Source organism: Ambystoma mexicanum, chromosome 9 (assembly GCF_040938575.1).
Source record: "Ambystoma mexicanum isolate Mex_15411 chromosome 9, UKY_AmexF1_1, whole genome shotgun sequence".
NCBI lineage: Eukaryota > Metazoa > Chordata > Amphibia > Caudata > Ambystomatidae > Ambystoma > Ambystoma mexicanum.
The window spans coordinates 1,281,755,425-1,281,775,845 of record NC_090931.1 but is presented as its reverse complement, the minus strand read 5'-3'; the positions used below and the strand labels follow the sequence as shown (position 1 = coordinate 1,281,775,845).

The 20,421-nt window shown below is 46.3% G+C and overlaps 1 protein-coding gene across 1 annotated transcript in view; it reads left to right on the top strand.

Annotated features, from left to right (window-relative positions):
* Positions 1 to 20,421, top strand: part of CEP70 (centrosomal protein 70) — a 1,232,997-nt gene that overhangs the window by 129,727 nt on the left and 1,082,849 nt on the right. Inside the window, exon 5 of the mRNA XM_069616613.1 lies at positions 3,239 to 3,419. Within this exon, the coding sequence (XP_069472714.1) occupies positions 3,239 to 3,419 (181 nt within the window). The remainder of the gene's footprint in view (positions 1 to 3,238; positions 3,420 to 20,421) is intronic.

The window sequence follows — 20,421 nt, the reverse complement described above, 5'->3', positions numbered from 1 at the left end:
TCAAAGATCACATGTAAAAATAAATCCTTTTGAAATATAATCCAAACCTGAAAGTTAAAAATGATCTATGATGAGCATTGAAATGTCCAATAATCCCTTACTGATATTTCGAAAAGAAATTATGTAACTATTAATCAGTTAGGAGTCCAGCAGCCCCCCCTTCAGTAATCCTTGTTCAGCTGTATTCGCCAATGGAGAGCAGCACAACATAGCTATCAGACAGCAGGTTTTCCAAAATTCCTTTTGCATTTAGCACCTTTCCTCTCTGATCAAAAAGCCACCAAGTCAAGTCTCAACTGAGGACTAGGGCTACACATGTCCCCTTAGTTTTACAGTACCTTTGGTTAGAAGAAAGTGGTTCCAGCTGGCTTCTGTTCCTGTGTAGGTCTGCAGATCCTTTGTTCCTGGGCCTCGGTCATGGGGACAAGAGGGAGGGCGTCTGGGGACTCCTGCACTACGAATGGAAGGTCAGCGGCAGCAGCAATGGGCAAACTTCAGCTCCTCGCGTCTCTAGCAAAAAGCACTACTGAACAATCTTGGATACCACACTGGACTTTCCTCGCGTCTGGGATCCAGCACTTTGTTGAGGTGGCTCAGGCTTGTTCAGTCCTGCTTCCTGTGAGTCCAGAGGATCTTCCAAAAGCTCGGGTCCGAATTAAAGATACTCACTCGATTCTGGTGTTCCTCTCACTGGCACTTCGGTTCCTGCAGCAGCGATGGAAGTACAGCCGGCTCCTAGAGGATTTCCAGATGAATTTATCTTGGGGTCTATTGGTCCCACCAACCCAAGAGGAGAAGTTGTCCTTTGTATGTCTTCTCTAGTCGAGGCGAATTTGGAGTATCAGCACTGCAGCAGGGCTTCACTGGGCAAACCAACAGCCCAGGAGTTGCAGCAGGTGTCTCTTCCAAGTTCTTCTTCGGATTCCTTCGTCCAGTGGTCGACTCTGCCTTCCAACCAAAAAGCCTCGCCTTTTTTGCAGGTTTCATTCATAGGCTAGCTGTCGATCACACAGCAGTTTGGCTGTCCTCCAAGGACAGCCAGCTGGCCAATCACCTTTGGATGCATTTCTGTAACCAAGGGTATTAAGCACAAGGGGTTTTGGGCACCTCGCTCACTTCCTGCCCCTGTCAGACATGCTGCAGCCAGTGAATCCTGCCAAAGACAAAACAAGCAAAGGGACCAAACCTGGTTTGGCGTGCAGAGTAATTCTCAAGAAGGACCTTTCCAACAAGAAATGGTGAAAAAAGAAGACCGGGGCCATTTTGACAAAATGGGCACCATGGGTGCTTTACTGCAGCTGCAATTACCGCGGTAAAACCACACAGTGGTAGGAAAAAGTAAACCACTGCCACCAGCCATTAATTGTAGAAAGAGTAACATAAAAAATGTTACATGTGAAACTAGACAAAGGGGATACTTAGTAACCCCTCCAGCACCCTATTGTAAGATAGTATGTGCTGGGTCTAGAACGTTACACAATGTAAGTAAAGTTAATTTCACTTCACTGCTCTTGGAAACATTAGTTTTACCAAGAGAAGGTATTTAAACCTTTGGGAAATCTGAGAGACTTCCCTGTGCCACTGCACTGAATGTGCTGTGTGTCACAATGTAAAGATGATGCCTATGGAGTTTGTTAGACTCCAAAGTCAAAAGAAACACAAATCACAGAAAAATGTATGAGAGTGGGAAAAAGGTCTCTCTCCAGGTTACAAAATAAAAGTCCTAAAGTCCAGCAAAAGATCTGGCGGTCTCTAGGATAGAAGGGTTAGCACATTTCTGAGAATTCTCCCTAACAGGGACTGCTCCACAGTAGATGCCTTGGTGGAGCTGGTCAGCCCACAGGTTGGTTCCAGAACACCTTCCAAGGCTCCAGAGAGTAGGATCAGCCTGCAGGGCCTGCGCTGGTTAGTCCCGCCAACCCAGAAGCCAAACCACTGATTAAGGTCTTAAGGAGATTGATGGTATGGTATTGTTTATTTATATAGCGCCTATACACAGGCAAGTGTTTCAAAGCGCTCGAGGAGGGTGGGAGCATGGGGAAAAAACAGTCGCTCAGAGCCATTGAAATTCTGAGACGATAATAGTCCGCACAGGCAGAGTAAGTGCGTAGAAAGTTCATTTAACAGATTGGGAAACAGCAAATAGGCCTGACAGCGATTCTGCAGTTTTAGACAGTGCAATTAAGGGATGAAGACAAGGGAGACAGACATACAATCTTCGTCACAGTGCGTACGGATTGAGCAAGTGCACAGAGGGTCCCAGGGAGGGGGAGAATCAAGTGCACCCGTTCGGTAGAGGCTCACCAGGAGTTGGCTTGCAGCAATCCTGAAAAGCTTAATCTGTTGTCCATGGGTCTTCAGCTGGCGGTCTTTCTTGAATTTGTAGTGAAAGTATCAAAAATGTTATTAAAAGCAAAAAGGATACAAAGTGCCCCATATCCACTTCACTGTAAGGTGATGTTTGAAGCTTTAAAACAACAAGGACTCATGCAAAGGGAGAGTCTCCTTTCACTGGTAGCCTTGGAGACTGACCAGTGCCCCGAAAACGGATCTGCTATGCAACTGAGGGGAAGCGAAAAGGCTCTTCTTACCACAAAAAGTCAGAACAGGAATCAAACAATAGAAAAAAGCATTTAGGAGGGGTTCATTGAGGCCAATTGAGTGAACGCTGCAAAAGAAAATGTTTTAACACTTGTATGCAGTAATTGTCTTGTACAACATGGGAATGCTTATTTGCACCCTTTAAAATGAAGTGCTTTACTTTGAGTAAACATCTTTGACAGATGCATGGAAATGGGACATATTCTAGGGCATTAGGGCACTACTGATACAATGTCATCGTTTAGCGCAGGTGTGCATGTGTTTCTGACATTACCGTGCTCTGCTGTTTACATGTTGTACTTATCTTTTCTGTGCCCAGCTGCGACAATTGCTCTGCTTTCTCTCACGATGTGCCATTTCTTTGCAGGTGAATTAAGCTTCCACTGCTGCTTTGCATGCTATACGTGTTCTGGGCTGGGCGTGTCCAAACGTGCACTGCGTCTGCCTAAATTATGCGTTTCCTCTATGGTGGGGAAAGCATGCAGTCTTGCTGCCTGTGGTGTACGTGTGTGTGTTGTACTATTTGTAATGTTGCAAAGGAAGCCTGCATGTCATCTGTAAATACTTAAAGTTGGAAGCGTGTCCAAGTTGTTGTCATGTCTATAATTGGGGTTACTTTTTGGGATTGTTTAAACAGAGATGACTTGCGTCAGCAGCAGGGACGTGCATCTCGACAGGAACAGCGTGCAGTTGACCTAGAACGAATTCTGGAAAATGTGAAATCAAAGATCCGCTCTTTAGAAGATGATTTTATTACAAAGGCTTCTCAACACCATACACAGTTAATGGATCTTCAGAAAGACAAACAGGTTGCACAGGTAGTTTGAATTAAATGTTACTTATGCTAATAATAGTTCACGTAAGGGTTTATGACTGCTGTCTAGTGAAATATGAGATTGCTTAAAATGTAAAGTTACATTAAATCAAGTTACATGTTTATTTTGTACTGATATTACATTGCATGTTTTCCTAGCAACACTTTGTCAGCGTCTGTATCCATGTTAGGTACGAATTGGTGCAGTCCAGCTGGTGTGGGACTTTACAAGACGTATCTCTTGGTATAAATTAACCCACCTTTTAATATAGGCTTGTACTACACAAGTTGGTAGTGTGACTGAGCAGCCAGGCTTACCTTAAGAGGGGTAATGTGAGCTGTAGAGCTGTGCAATGAAATCAGTAAATGCAGGTATCCAAGTAAACACTTTAGGGCCTGATTCATGGAAGTGTTTTATAATGGTGCAGTCCCATAGGAAAAAGTTCCATGAATCAGGCCCTTAGACACAAAGTTATAGTATAAATATGTATTTATATATACACAAAGATATATTAAAGCATTCTTTAAAAAGCAGAAACTAATAGTAACATTAATCCCAAGTTAGGATAAATTCAAAAAGTGAACAATAAAGCAAGTGAGTAATTCATTCTTATGTTACACATTTTCCAGCACGTGGAGCGAGTCATTTGAGGACACTTATTTGTGTTCACCATTGCAATATTGAGTTATAAGGAGGGGAAGGTTATAGTTACATCAGAACATACTTTATACTTATAAAAACAGCTAGATTCTCCCAGAGGGATGTAGACAGTCTCAGCAATAATAGGGTTCAACAATTGAAACCTTTAAGGGAACAAGCACTGCCATAGCCAATAGGTTCAGAAGGGAGCCTTTAGGGAGCCAAGGCAGCCAAGGTCAATGCACTAGTTTAAAGTTCTGATTCCTTCTTCTTAGAAAATGTTTTAGCAAAGTCAGTAGTTCAAATAGAAAATCACAGTAACTCAAGAGGAGTCACCTTGAAGAAGCACAATCTGAAAGGCCCGTGCAAGTGAGTGGAGGTCAACTCTAAAGAGGGTAAAATAGCACTCTCCAAAGTAGGAAGCACCACAAATGGCAAAAGGATGATGTACCGCAGGCCCCACAGTACCTATGAACTGAAGTATTTGTTCCAGCTAGATGCCTTCCTATTGCAGTGCATCAGACCCTTGTTCCTGGTCCTTGGTCATGACGAAAGGGAGGATGTCTGGCGGGGCTCCTGCGGCAGCACTCGAGAGAGTGTCTCTGCAGCAATAGATTCTCCTTGATGCAGTGGCTCTTTGTGGTTTTGGCGCCTTTTACTCAGCGCCAAAGAACGTACAGCTACGGTTAGACGTTACTTGATCCCTCAGTCCTGGACTCTGGTGAGGGGACTCTGGATGAAGATTTTCTGCTACTGTAGGGTCTCTGGAGGCCCACGAAGGTTTGGCCAGATTCACAAATCTGAAGGCAATGCACTCAATGATGGTCAGGGGTTCTCGGGCAGCCTTGGTAAGTCACAGCAAGTCGAGCGTTGTGCCAAATTAAGCTCGTCTTAAGGCTAGTTGGTCCCACCAGCCCAAGGGAGGAAGTCGTCCCGTGCAGGTCTTCCCAGTCAAAATGAAAACTGGGCCAGCAGAGCTGCAGGGCTTCACCGGGCACTTTGCGGTCCAGGTGGGTGCTGCTGGCGTCTCTTCGTGTCTTCATCGCCAGATGTTGTCCTCCAGTGGTCGACTCTGCCTCTAGTCCTAAAAACCTCGCCTTTTAAGCAAGTTCCCATTCATTCACAGCCCTAGGCTGTCCATCACCCAGCAGGGTGGCTGTCCTCCAGGACAGCCAGCCGGCCAATCAGAACTGGTTTCACTCGGGCACACCTAGAGACAAAGGACAGGGAAGTTTCGGGACCCTCCCTCACTTCCTGCCTTTCCAGACACATTGGAGCCTGGGCGGGCTTTAGGGCTGAAGTCTACCAAAGCTAAAATACACAAAGGACTCAAACCCGATTCAAACAGAGTAAAAGCCCAGGAGAAACTAACTGACAAGAAAGGGTGACAAAAGACGACGGGGGCCATTTTGGCAAAAGGTTCACCCTTTGGTGCTGTACTGCAGCTGAGGATTCAGCCTGCAGATACATGACACAAGGTAGTAAAAAAAAAGAAACCACTGCCACCAGCCATTCAAGTGAGTTAGTGTAACAAAATGTTAACATGAGGAGTGGGATAAAGGAGTTGCTATGTAACATCCCTGCACTCCACATAGGGTGGTGTGTGCTGGACCCACAAAAGAAAAGGTAAGTAAGACGAGGTTCATCTTACTATTCTTGACAACAGTCGTTCACGCAATAAAATTTAGTTAAACATTAGGAGGCGTTCAAGGGACTTCTCAGTGGCACTGCACAAAAGGTGCTGTGTGTCACAATGCAAAAAGTAGATGCCTATGGAGTTTACCAGACTCTATTAAACTGTAAGAAACACAAAAATCCTAGTCAGAAAAAACACAGGAGAGAGTGAGAAAAAAGTCCCACTCAATTAGGAGTTAAAATGCAAAAAGCCCAGAGTCCAGCAAAAGAGCTGGGGTTCTTTAAGGTTAAAGGGAATGAAAATTCGCCCTAGTAATCCATTACTGTGGCTTTCCTTCCTGACTTTCAGGATGGTGTAAAAAAGTGGTTTACGCTGTTGATGCATATGAAGGGTGAAGCTCTTGCTTAAAACGTCATTTGACTGTAGGCGAGTGTCGGGATACACTGGCAGCAGCCCAAAGATTTCCAGTGCAAAATGTAATATATTTATTAGAAGATCAAATTAACCCAGTCAACAATTCTGGGGCTGCAACTTCCCCTCAAAGCCTGGGTTCCAGGGATGCAGTCTATAACTTCAGGATATCTGCTCAGTTCTCTTAAACGTATGCCCTCTGCCCCCTTGGACTAGATTCAAGGAGAGGCAATTTGATTGGGTGTTGGCAAAGGAAATCTTCCTGTCACAAATCTGCTTCTCTGAATTGGCATTAGCTTGTAGGTCCCTTCCGTGGGAATCTCCATAATCCTGCATGGACACGTGCTTTATAAAAAGGAGGCCAATAGCAAAACTGTTTGCTAGCCATTTCCTTTCCCTCTCACCTTCCACTTCTACCTGGCATCTCCACCCTCAAACCCCCTGCTCCCTCAACTCTCTGAATTCCCTTTTCCTTGCCTCCTCTCAGGGAAACAACTGTCAGGGAACCAGGTTTGTGTGAAATTTCACATAGTGTGTGAAATATTTCATGTTAGTGAATTTGTGCCTTGCAGGGCTCAAATGAGCACATGGCAGGCAAAAGGAAAATCGCACATCACGCATTGCATGGGTTTAAGGAAGTAATTTAATGACAGTCTAGCTAGCAACAATTTTAATGACCAGAATCACGTTGTATGAGTCCATCCTTGCTCCTAGGCAATGACAAATGAGGGAAAAAAAAGTCTGTCTCCATTGTAAGGGTGCAGAAAGAGGAGACTTTTATTTGAGACGCAAAATAGACGGTCTACCTCTCCCTATATCTGAGGGCCTGCCTCATGTAAAGTGCTAATGGGTCTGTCAGGATGTCTTAGTAACTTGGAATCCACCGTCCTGTGTCAAAACATCCCTACCGCTGCCCCTTTCACTTATAACTAAACAGTTGTACAAAAGTTCTTGGTCCAGGAGAATGACTGTCCTCCTGAACTAACTGGCACAGTTCTGGTTGAAAGTTCTCTACCAGAGGGAATGAAGTCCTTCCCCTGGTTTTTGTGCTTCACAAACAAACAAAAGGGTTGCATCAGAAAGTTCAATACTTTGTATCTCAGGGGGAATCACTCCCTTCCCCTGGATCACTGGTTTGATCCTCCTTGCGGGTCCAATTTGCTGGGAGAGTGACTCCCTTCTCCCAGGCTTCTTTAGCTTTGTTTTTCCAGTTCACAATACCAGGGTGAATGACTCCCTTCCCCTGACCTTTCTCAGGCTCTACTTTACAGTTCCCAACACCAGGGGGAATGACTCCCTTCCCCTGGTCTTTCTCATAAAGCAAACAAATTTAATTGTGATGAGGGTCCCAGACCCAGGTTTTTCTTCTTCCGCACAAGCACTTGATATACTCGCCAGCGAAGTACTACGATGCAGGGAATGGTTCGCAATCTCCTTTTCTAGTGGGTGCTGGTCCCAGACCCGTACTTCTTTGAGAATTGGTTTTGGCAGACTTGGTTCACTCTCCTGCTAGGTACTGCCAAGAGAAAATTGGCTTGCAATATACTTTCTCTTACTGTCTGCTTCAACAGTGGTTTGCAACCATCCACTGCGGAGAGGAGGAGGACTACTGAGGCACTCGCTATTCTGGTTATCTTTAGAAGTGGTATACGACCAACCACTGTGCCGAGGAAGATGACTCCTGAGGCACACTCTTGCTTCTTTCACTATTGCGGCTACACCCGATCCCCAACTGGACTTTTTTGTTCTTTCGTTACCTCTTTCTTGGGAGCTCTTTGCTGGTTCTTGACGGATCTGTAGTCTTGCGTTGCGCTGTCTCTTTCCGTTCAGTGCACTCCTGCGCGGTTCAGCTGCAGGATGTTGCTTGCGGTCACAGCGTTCTTCGGTGACCATTCGGTCCACCCACTTGGGCTTATACCTCTGCCTTCCAGCTCTGCTCTGGACTTTTTTCCTTGCCACCGGACCAAGGATTCCTCTCTCCAGTCTCTGGATTTTGAGAGCAGGTTGCTCGCGGCATGCTTGCCGTCCTCTCGTTGAACTTCCAAGGCTGGACTGCCTCTCCTGCTGGTTGGCTGGCTCCTCTCATATAGTCATTTGTCTATTTATATATTGGCTGATTGGCATTATGTTTTAAGAACCTTTTCAATGACTTTGGCCCTTCTATCTTTATTCCTCTGCTCTTCCTCCTCGTCCCAGTACTTCTATCATCACTCTCCCTTAGGTAGTCCATGTTCTTCCTCGTCTCAGTGGAAGTCAAGTCTATGGAATTACATAGGTACATGGGTTGGTTTGGTATATGACGGGAGGTGTGTAGGATGTTGGGTGAGGGGATTTATACTGCGTCTCCCTTAGATGGTTGTCCTTGTCCATAGAGGGGAGTCTCTCCCCATGAGATCCCTGCTGCTGAGTTCCACCCTCGGGGACTGTGGGGTAGCAGCCTCTCCTCGCAGGCCTCATGGGAAGGGGCTCCCCCCTCGGGGAGAAGTGACGACATCTCGGGATTCGTCACACCATCTATTGACTTTTATATACATGGAAAGGTAACGTTTACTCATTCATGTGCACCAAAGACATTTAGTTTTAAGTGGTGAAAAGAAATAAATGACTGTGGAGATCGACGAGTGATTTCGCAAATATCGAACCATTTTGGTCAGGTAGGGAAACTGAGATTAGTATTCAAGTATTCTGGGTCTAATGTCTGCAAATTCATACTTCACCACATGCTCTCACTTTCTTCTCCTCGTATGCCGTTTTTCTTTACATTAGCACTTCACATTGGTTTTCGGCTTATTTCTCAGAATTCTGACATTTGTCAGGTAATGAAACAGAAGATTAGTTAATTGTTTTTAAACTCAGTATTACAATTGTTTAATATAGAAAGTAGTTGAGAGCACCCAAAGCTATAAAAGCTTACGAGTGCTCACAATTAGTTGGGTAATCAAAATGCTATTTGTTTGCTCTGACCTTAAGTTACAGACCACTTGAAGACGGGTCCATGGGTTCAGTTGGTGGACGTTGAAAAGCATGGCATGCTTTTTAATGAAGAGGATGAAATGGAAATAATTGATTGTTGTGGGAAAATAAAGCATTCAAAGAAATCTAGAAGACAAACAAGCGCACACAATGTTATAATTTCACTTTACAAAGCTTCCGCTTTTATTCGTTTATTAAATTGTCATTGTTTTTAACCCTCTCTCTATTGTTGTCTCATAGCTTTGGGAACATCTTTTAATGTCTCAGATGCTAGGTTTAAGTGTCCATTTTTATTAAATTTATTTGTGCTTATCACTGAAGTGCTGAACCAGAAAATTAAAACAGTACATATGAGTAAACAATTATATGCAATGTTGCATTTAAGAAGAGGAGAGGGGGTGCATTTCCTGCTGAGTGTGTAAAGAGGAGTATAAAGTAAGAGAGCAAATGGACAGAGGAAGAGAATTCCAGAGTTTAGGAGTTAAGCAGGAGAAGGAATGGAAAGGGGACTGATAGCTAAGAATGAGGGCAGTTATTTTTCAAATGGATTATGTCCGCCCACGTATTCCTCATCTTTGATATTCGATATCCAACTTTAGCTTCTTCAGAATGTTATTTTCGGCAGAGGGCGCGGTGCGTCGATGGCGTCGACTCGATGTCCCTGAGGGTCTCTGTCTCGAGGGTGATGTCATCGAAGGCATATATAGCACCCGTTGACGTCGGTTCTGTTTTTCTGCAAATGCTATTGCTTCGAGAAACCGGCACGCTTCTTTACTTCACATAATTGCTTTGAGAAATCGAGTATGTTTTCTTCGTCGACACCGACAACCCGAAGACCGGGTTCAAGAAGTGTCGCGACTGTGAGTCGAAAATGTCATTAACCGATCCACATCGCATATGTTTATGGTGCCTCTGGGTGGAGCATAACCCCTCGGACTGCTCCAAGTGCCAGTCGATGACAGGAAAGGCCTTGAAGGAATGAAAGGGGAAGATGACGGTAGGTCGAAACCCCAGATCTACCCTGACCAAAAAACCTTCAACAGACGAGTCAAGAGGCGACTCTCCTCAGAGGAAGAAAGTTAAGAGGTCGATGACGAAGAGGAGTGGTGAGAGCCACTCCTCGATCTCGAAGAGGTCCAAGAAGAGGCACCATAGGTCGCCTTCTTCGACTTCATTGTCGGACATTTTCCCTGAGAGGGTATCGTGCTCCACAAAGAACTCCACTCCGTCTAGGTGGGAGGGCTTTCAGAGCAGGGATGCTAAAAATGTTTGAGAAACAAAAGCCTCCAAGCCATGCTCCTACCGTGCCTTCCAAGGAAGCCAGGAGGGAAAGGGTTCGACCTAAATCCTGCTCGCCCTCAAGCCCGAGACGAAGGCCTGATCCTCACGAGAGCTGCCGAGGCCTCGAGTCGATGATGTATAATCGAAGGATCCATCGAGCCGAAAGCACAATAATAAGTCGAGGTTGTCAACACCATTGACGCGGCTGTGCCTTCGACGCCAGCCAAGCCCCCGACATCAAAGTCGATGCCGAAGGCATCAACGTTAACTGCTCCATCACTGCCAGCTGCGCCATCGACGCCAAGCGCCCAATAAAAACATATGGCGCCAGTGAAAAAAGTTTTGTCTGCTCCTCCCCGTCAAATCCATTGTTCATTAAACCTTTGATACCTGATACCTGAAAAGTTATGTGCCTTTACCAAGGAAGGACCCTTACATCAATATACAAGGATAATGAACCCTCCGATAACGAGGCACCTTTTGGCCTCCAGTTTGGTAGACGGCCAGTGGGGTGGCTTTACTCTCGAGGGGTATCTTCCTCGCTCCTGACGTCCCCCACATCCGCCTCCTGTCGAGAACCCCCATCCTTCTTCCACATTTTCTGAAGTTGTGCCTCGCAACCCCTCTCATTCCCTTTCGCCGGGGTCTGGGCCTCCTTCCTTCTGTTTTTTTTACATCACCCTGTTGCCCGAGCACGGGCTCACAACAGTAATGTGCGTCCTTCCCTCTTTCTCGTTCCTTCTGTCTCATCACTTCCCTCTTCTGGACTGCTGTTATACCAATAGTTCTCTTCCTAAGCTTTGCCCTTGCCCCCCCCCAAGCGGGAGGCAGGGTGATCTGCTCTCTCGTGGTTTGCTCCTGTTTCTAATGACCGCTCTGGGGAAGGGCAGCTGCGTTTCTGCTGCCGGGTGGGTTTCCTCCTAACTCCCTGCCACAGTTCCTTGCCCCCTGGAGTGCACCTTGCCGATGAGGCTTAAGTCGTAGTGCTGATCTGCCGAGCCGCCGGACTGGCCTGCCCCCTCCCTGGCCAGGGGCTGTTTGCTCCTTTTCTCACCCTGTGCTGCCCACTCTGCCTTGATTCTCAGTCGCTTGGGGGGGGGGGGGCTCTGCCTCCGCAATATGCACGTCTTCAACAGCCTGGGCCTCCTGAGGCCCTTTTGCCTAATGCAGACTGCTCCTCTATGGGCCAGCCCTCTTCCAGTCTATGGGATGCCAGGCCTCAGTGTGGTTTGCTTTGCTCCCCCCTGTAAGCTCAACAGCTTCGGGGTGCTTCCTGGACCCCTGCGGGGCTGGGGAGGGCAGTGTTCAGTCAACTATCGCTGGGTAGGTGGGGGGGAGGGGAGATCTCAGCCCGGGCTCAGTGTGTTTTGATGCCTTCATTACAGCGTTCCTCCCCCTTGCAGGAGGGCCCCAACCGCACTAATTCCAGGCCTGGCGGCTCTTCCCCGTGATGCTCTGTTAGGGAGAATTCTCATACATGGCTGATTTCCCTTACCTAATGAGTCCCTCAGCATCTTTGCTGGATTTCTAGGATTTTTGTTTTAACCTGGTAAGAGTGTAAGCCTTTTTCCCACTCTTACATATGTGTTTTGCTGTGTGTGTATTTTCACTTTTTGTGTGATCTTGAGCACTGGAGCCTCACCTACTCCATTTATTTATTTATTTTTATTTATTTATTTTTTACATTTGTAGAGCGCACTGCAGCCCATAGACATCGAGGCGCTATTACATGAGAGCGTAAGCAGCAAGATTATGTAAACATAGGAAACATAGGTACTTAGTTACAGAGAGAGGAGGGGAGCATAGTTACAAATGACGTTCGTGTGCCTGTAGATAAAAAGGCAGGTAAGTTTAGACAAACAGCCTAGTTTTAAAAGCTTTGCGGAAGGCTAGGTGAGAGTCAATCCCCCTGAGGAGCGAAGGTAGGGCGTTCCAATGTGAGGCTGCTAGGGCTGAGAAGCTCGAACCGCCCGCACGTACTCTACAAGTCTTGGGAGTCGAGATCAGGTTGGTGTAGGCAAATCTGGTAGGCCTGGCCGAGGTGGGTCGTGAGATTCTCTGGGCAAGGTAGGGGGGAGCAAGGTCATGGAGGCATTTATGGGTGAGGGAGAGGATTTTAAAGATGATTCTCTGCCTAATGGGCAACCAGTGGACCTGCCTCCTAAGGTCAGAAATGTGGTCTTTCCTAGAAAAACCTGTAGCGGCCCTGAGGGCGTTGTTCTGGGCAAGCTGGAGTTTAGCGATATTTTTTCCGGAGGTCCCACCAAGGAGTGCGTTGCAGTAGTCCAACCTGGATCCTATGATGGCCCTAGCAATAGTGAGGCCATTTTGAGAGGATAGGAAGGGTCTTGCTGCGTAGATGAGTTTGGAGTAGTATGCCGATGAGGAGGCTATGGCATTAACATACTTGTCCATGGTGAGATTAGAGTCGAGGTAGACTCCTAGGGTCTTGACTGATTGGGATACCGCAATAGGTATGTTGTCGATGGTAAAAGAGGTGTATTGTTTGTCAAGGTTGCCTAAAATGGTTGGTGACCCAATAAGTAAAAGCTCGGTCTTCTCGCTATTGAGACAAAGCCAATTGTCAGCCATCCAGGCTTGAATGGTGGCGTAAATGGAGTTGAGGGTGTTCTTGTCTAGCTCATAATCACCTGTAAGCGGGATGAGTACTTGGGTGTCGTCCGCATAATTCGTATAGGAGATGCCCATAGAATCAAGGAGATTGAAGAGAGGACGTGTGAACAGGTTGTAGAGGGTGGGTGCTATGCATGAACCCTGGGGCACCCCACATGTGATGTGACTAGGAGATGCGCATGCTGAGTCCGAGAAGACTTTCATGGCCCTTTCCTGTAGGAATGAGGTAATCCATGCGCGTGCTTTTGGGGAGAAGTTGGCTGCTATAGAGAGATGGTGGCAGAGTGTGTTGTGATCAACGAGGTCGAATGCTGCTGATAGATCGAGGAGGAGCAGGAGCGCTGGTTTGCCTGCGTCACGAATGTCATCCATTTGATTTTTCAGGTCAAGTAGGGCTGTTTCCGTCCCATGACGAGGTCTGAAACCAGACTGCCGAAGGCCGAGAAGGCGGTGCTCTTCGAGGAATTTTTGGACTTGATGGTAGGCCGCTTTGTCCAGAATTTTCAATAGAAAGGGGACAGTGGTGATGGGTCTGTAGTTCCCCGGTACTGATGGGTCGAGTGAGGGCTTTTTGAGGAGCGGACGGACCCAGGCTTCCTTAAGGTCAGTAGGAACATGGCCAGACTGAAAGGATGCATTTATGAAAGCTGTGAGGAAGGGGGCCAGGGTAGGACCGCAGTCTTTGACTAGCTGTGCAGGGCATACGTCGCCTTTACAGTTAGATGGTTTGATCGTTTTTAAGAGCGTGATGACCTCAGATTCAGTGATGTCTTTGAAGTCAAAGGGCGGACAGGAGTGGGCTTTAGTCTCTTTGTTAGTGTTAGTATTCTGGGTGGCGATTAGGAGGGTCATAGCTTTTTGGTGTGCCTGAATTTTAGTTTGCAGGGTATTTAGTTTATTAAGCATGGCGGTTTGGATGTCATTACACCATTTTTCATCTTTCTGGATGGTGGATGGTGGGGTGGACGGAGTTTCAAGTTCCCTGAAGATGGAGAAGATTTCTTTGGTACTAGATTTGGCGTTGGCAATCCTATTGTTGAAGGAGTTAGCTTTAGCGAAGATAATAGCTGTTTTGTATTCCTTAGAGATAGTCTTAAAGGAGGACTTGGTAGCGTCCATATGAGCGTCCATGGCCTCATATTTTTCATGTGTGTTACACAGCACCTTCAGTGCAGTGACACAAGGTTGTCTTTGAGACTTCCCACTGACTCCATTTTTTTGGGGCTGACTACTGTCCCCCAGCAAAGGTAAAGTTGCCATTAACTTTACTTTAGTCACTTTAAACCACAGACCCAGTACACCCCATCTTACACGGAGTACTGGAAAGGGTTAACTCTTACCCCTTTTTGTCTGTTTCTCTTGGAGCCTTGTTTCTCTCCCTTTACATCAAGACTTTGCTGGTGGCAGTTGTAACTACCCTAAATGTGGTATTGTTTTAGGCTGTTATATTAGCCTTGAACATAAACCCGCTTGACCAAATACATTTTATTTGGGTTCCGGCTGGGTTTACTCGCCATTTCTTTTTGTTAAAGTCTTTCTTGTGTTTTTCTCTGCACGCCAAACTGGGGATGATTCCTTTGTTTGCTGTCTTTTCGCGGGCTTCTGCCCAGAAGCCCTCCTTAAGGCGCCTGAAAGTCTAGGTAGGCAGGATGTGAGGGAGGGGTCTTCGGACCCCTGCCTTGGGTTCCCTTGGTAGCCCAAGTCGCACTCCTGTTATAATGGGGGAAAACTGCATTAAAAGCAGGACTCTGGGACTGGAAAGGCAGATTTGCCACTGGAACGAAAGAACCTATGAGGAGCTAATGGAAGAAGACCCCCACGACGACTGAACTGCCCGGTGAAGCCCTGCTGCAGGTCTGAATCTTCAGATTCCGACGACAGAGAAGATCCTCCAGGAAACCTCTTCCCTTGAGCTGGTGGGACCAACCAGTTCGCCCAAACTGCAAACCAGGACCCCTCCGCTGGTCGAATTCGCTGTACAGAGCTACAGTGGGCCGGATAGCCAGGAAGGTCGGACCCTGCTTGGGTTTTAAGGAGCGCACCTTTTATTTGTTGTTTTGCTCTGCTGCTGGCTTCTTCCCTGGGTGGCGCAGCACCCTCCAGCTTCCTACTTTGTGTCAGTCCGACAGTCGCTTCAGGAACCGTGAGCCTGCAGGAACCACCAGGAACGTCTGACTCGGCTACAGCTCCCTCTCTGTTTTAAGGTACTGTGCAAATCCGGTTGTCCGTTTCGTTCAACCGCAGTGAAAGTCTTTGAAATCTTTCTCCAATCCGAGGGCTTGTCCTTCTCTTCTCTTTGAACTAACTTTTCTATCGACCAACCTAGTCCGGAATCTGTGCCACAAACTTTACTGCGAACTACCCTGAACTGTGTGATCTTGAGCAAAAGACTTTTGACCCATTGACTTTGGCCCTAAGCCTTTTCTACCTGATTCTATCACTGTAGTTCCTCTTGTTCAAATTGCTCTGAGTACTTACCTGTTGGTGTGATTTAATGTCTATTAATTTGTCTTTCCCTCCCTTTTAAATTGCTGGAGTGCCATTTTGTTCCCACTTCATTTTGTGAGCTTAACTTGTCTGGAATTTAAGGGAAGTGGTGTGGTGTATTAAGAGTGTGATTTTTGAACTGCTTATAATAGTGTCATTTTATACAACTGAAGAGTGAAATAAATGTATATTCTTTTACTTGAAAACCTTGAGTCAGTGTTTGCCTGAATCATAGTAATTGCTGTCCTTTGTGTAACTATTTGATACTGTTCACTTACTCTTGAGATACCACTCTGTGTAGTACAGGCCTGTACCAAAGGCGAATTTGTACTGTCACTTGTAGTGTTAATTGTGTGTGGTGTTCCCAAAGCGTACTGCATATAATTCTGCCTAGCACGCTCCAGTGCCTGGCCCGGCGGCCCGCACTTCTTCTACCTGCTGCCGTATCACCCGCCTTGCCTCACCAGGGGCCACATGCCGCGCGGGGGGCTTTTCTGTCCTCTGGCCCGCAACGCGACTACTGTGGCTCCTGAGCCACCTGGCCCGCTCCTGCTGTGTTGTCCGCCTTGCCTCGAGTTGCCAAACACCTTGCCGGGGCTCCGCCGTCCCCTGCTCTGCAGCAAAATCCTGGGGCCGTCTAGTCTGCCCTTCCTCCGGCGTTCCATGCACCCTAGCCGAGCCCGCCGGTGCTCTTCCACGCACCTTCTCCTTTATGCAGCTTCTCCGGCGCCCTTGCCGTGTTACACAGGCCACCGCGCTACCTCTCCACAGGGTCTGGCGGGTGCACGGGGTGGCCTCACTCGCCTGAATACCTGCTCCTTGGCCTACAAGCAGTGCAGCTGCCATCGCCCCACTACTCTCTTGTCTGTCTGCGCTATTCTTCGTGGGGTGCACCCGCTGCGGTCCCTGGTGCCTGTGGAGCCCGGTTTCGTTGCCGGGGGGAGCGCCTCAGCCTGCTCCCCTCAGAAGATGCCAAATCTCACTTGGGGAGGGACATTTTGCACAATATGCTATATTTCGGCCGCAAGGTCTGGGGAGAACCTTCTCACTGTGTTCCCAGAACGGTGGCCATCTTGGAATCTATGATTTTTTTTAAAAACATATTTCTGTTGCTTTTACAACATGATGCATCATCGTGAGATTTTAGGGCATTAAAACCCCACTCCCCATTCTCTCTCCCCCGACCAAAAGTCTAGTCCCCCTCCTCTCGTTCCATTCTTAACTCAGGATCCAACCAAGTCCAGGGATCTGATCTTATGTGGGCCCCATTGTACCTTATAGTCACTTTGTAGTGACTTTGTACCAGTCGGTCTTAAATCTCTCTTGGTCTCCCTGTATCTTATAAGTGACCCATTGCATAGATACAAATGACCATACTTTCTGCAACCAGTCATGACGCGTGGGTGAAGTTTGTTGCTTCCATCTTTGTGCGATCGCTAACCAGGCTGCGATTAATAATAGCATGAACCCCCATGTCTGTGTCCACGTCAGACCTTTCCCTTTGGGGTTCCACATACCGCACATCCATACTTTTTGTCCCACTTGTCCCACCCCCTGGAACATCTTGTGCATTTGCATCTGCACATCACCCCAGAACCGTTGCAGTCCCACCATATATGCTTCCAGTTCCCTGATTGCTTACATCCCCTCCATCATTGATTCGACACTTGTGGGAACATCACATGCAACCTTTCTGGGTTGTAGTGCCATTGTACTAGGATCTTTATCCACATTTCTCTCACCTGTATGGCTTTGGTTAGCTTTGGAATATTTCCCCACAGACATTCCAATTGGTTCTTCGAGATTCTGTCCCCTAGTGTTTTCTACCATCTTTTCATATAATTCCATTGAATCTCTTCATCTTGAACATTGATCAGTTTATATATGTCTGCTACAAGTGTTTTTTGAGCCTCAGTGGGTCGCTGTATAGGATTCAAATGGAGTTTGCAGTCTCGTCACTGCCCGTTTAATGACTGGGGTGGTCAGCCAGTGTTTCAGCTGTTTACATTTAAAACGGTCTTTCCCCGTCAAACCGTGGGCCTTCGTGCACTCCTCAAATGATCTAATTGTTTGATCCTGAAACATATTGCATATCTTTGTACAGCTTGCTTCCTCCCATTTCTTCCCATTTCTTATAGGGTTCCCAAACATTGGGCTGAATGGGGCTGGTTCCACCATAAGGACTCCTCTTTTTATTGTTGCGTCCCATGCTTCCAGCCCTGCACCCATTACTTCACTGATCTTTTTAAAAAAAAATGTATTTGCATTTTCAGAACTACAACAGCAAGGTAAAGAAAACAACTAACCCTTTCAAGCACCTCCTCACCCGTTCCCAGTGGTAATGTTGATTAGTTCGGCCTCCTCCCATCCCATTTCCATCTCGCGGTGGCAGAACCTTCTGTTTTCTCATCTCTTGAAGACCCATCAGCTTGGTCAGATCCCCTCTCTACTACCCCCGTCCTCCCATCACACTTGTCTCGCTGGCAGGCATTTTATGGTGGTTTCAGATTGTTTTACTTTGATAATTCGTTCAGCAATTGGCCCGAGTGTATGGTTATCCCTCATCCCTTTGTCAGCTCCCATCCCCCGTAATATATCCAGTTCAGCATGTGGGATGTATTGACCCACTCCGCTGTGCTATGTGGCATCACTCTGCTACTTATGGCGCAAGAAACAGCAACAATGGCGGCAAAACACTCTTGTGTGCGTGCCAAAAACCTCCAAAACCGCAGGTTTAAACGCACAAAAAAATAGATGCACAACCTGCCACCCATGGTGCATGTGTGGTGGAATAGAGCACACACTACAGAAAATGTGCCAGTGGGCTCCATGACCAGCAAACAGAGTGCAGAGAGAGAAGCAGCACTTTGCAAATGAAATTCCAAAATGTGCCTATAAATGACATTTGCTTTGTTGCTAAAAACTCCAAAATGCCTATACACAACACTTTTCAACATTAAAAATCTTGCTTGGCGCTAAAATTCATGTAATCTAATGAAGCATTGCGATATAACTTTCTAAAGTGTCAAGAGTAAAACATTTCCTCAGACAAACTGGATTGTCTGTAAACTGACAGCCCCTGTCAAAATCTGTGCGCAGTACCCTGGGCTACCTGTGAATGACAGCTGTGAGATGAGCTCCTGATGAAACTTCAAAGTATCTAAACTAAAAGTCTGCCGGATTAGCAAACATCAAAAGGATTGTTGCTCAAAGGAATATAGATCTTAGTTGTGTTTTTGATCCCATAGATTTAAAGCTAAGAAAGTAATGTATTTATGTGATTTGATGCAACAAGTTTGGTTCTGCTGGATTTTAATTAAGAATAAATTAGCCTGGCTGAGCTGCAAACCTTTGGAAGTAGAAAAACAGGTTTCTCCCAAGGGGAGGGAAAATCCTTTCAGCAGAAACTCATTGGTAGATGATAATTGTGGGTTAGACCAGATTTTTGTCTACAGAAAGAGAATGAACAATAGCAGATCCTTCAGTCCAGGAAACGGAGGTGTGAAAGGGTGCTCCTGGAACGAACTTCCCAAGGGAGGGGGCTGCTTCTGGACTGCAGGGAGAGACTAAGGGGCGGACCATTTGCTGTTAAGCATGAACAATGAACACTTTTGAGAGACTCATACCTTGTTATTCAAAGTGATGAAAAATATAAAAAGGACAGAGTTGTTAGTCTAATTTTTGGCCGCACGTTTTAAGAGTCGGTAGAACTGTGTAACATATTGTGGACAGGAATGGTAATATATGTGGTTTTATGTGAACTGTGTTTGTTTATGCTAAAATTGTGTAACTTTACACACACATCCTTATGGTAAACACACACATTTGTTGAAAGTTACAGAAAGTTTGGAAATTGTGTTCATGGCAAAAAGGGCAAAATTCTGTAGAAAGATGAAACAAGATCCCACAGCTGCGGGATTTTGAGGAACAGCTACTACCTAAAATATGGAATCTGTGTGTGTGATTGTGCAGAGGTGACCAATGTAGAAATATGTGTGGAGGATAAAATCCGATTTTGAGACCAGTGGCTAAAGGGAGGTTTCTAAGGACTGTAAAGCAAACCATAAAATGTGACATCATCCGGCCTTGATCCAATCACTCAAATGCAAGACAGAGATGAGATTTTGATCCAATCCCAGCTCACAGGGGCAAGTTTAGTTAAGCTGGCCCATACACCCATTTTGTGATGTCATTTGAAAGGATAGAGACAGCTGACAAGACATAGGGACTCACTGATCCACTCACTTTCCTGATTCCGGCGAAGCACTCTGATCCAGCATTCTACATCCAGCTTGAACATCCTTCCAGATACCAAGACTCTTGCCAGCAGTAGAGAACTATTGACTTCCAGCAAGGCCTAAAATGTCAAACTTATTTTCACAACCCAGTGAAGCGCTGTGGTGTGGGAAGGCCTTTTGAACCAGTATCCTGAAACTATCTGGCTTGCTACCACAAGGCTTGCCTGAGGAACTCACTATCCAGCTGATTGAAATACCCACAACCAAGAAGGGCAGATCCTGTGCAAATCCGGTGACCGGCATAGCTGATCCAGTCCTTCTTTGACAGATCCAATCCATGACCAGAACTGACGGTCCAATTTAATAACTTATTCTGTGAGTATTAATAGGAAGAACAGTGACCCATAATATATCTGCATTGTATGATCCCAATCTCAACCCCATCCCATCCTTAATTCAGAACCATAGGATTGCTAGAACTGTCTTTGCGCTGACTCTTTTCTCATCTGTGTTGTTAAACCCTTACTTCTTATTGATTTGATTAAGAAAGTAAATCCCAGGGAGAAGTAGATTATCCACAACAGGCGGGTTACGCTGATCACGTGACTGTAAGATCCATCTATGGCAGGAGTGCACAACTGATTTTGACAGAGGGCCGAAAGTACCTTACATGAGGGCTATAGTGGGCCGAAAAGTAAATGTGGGT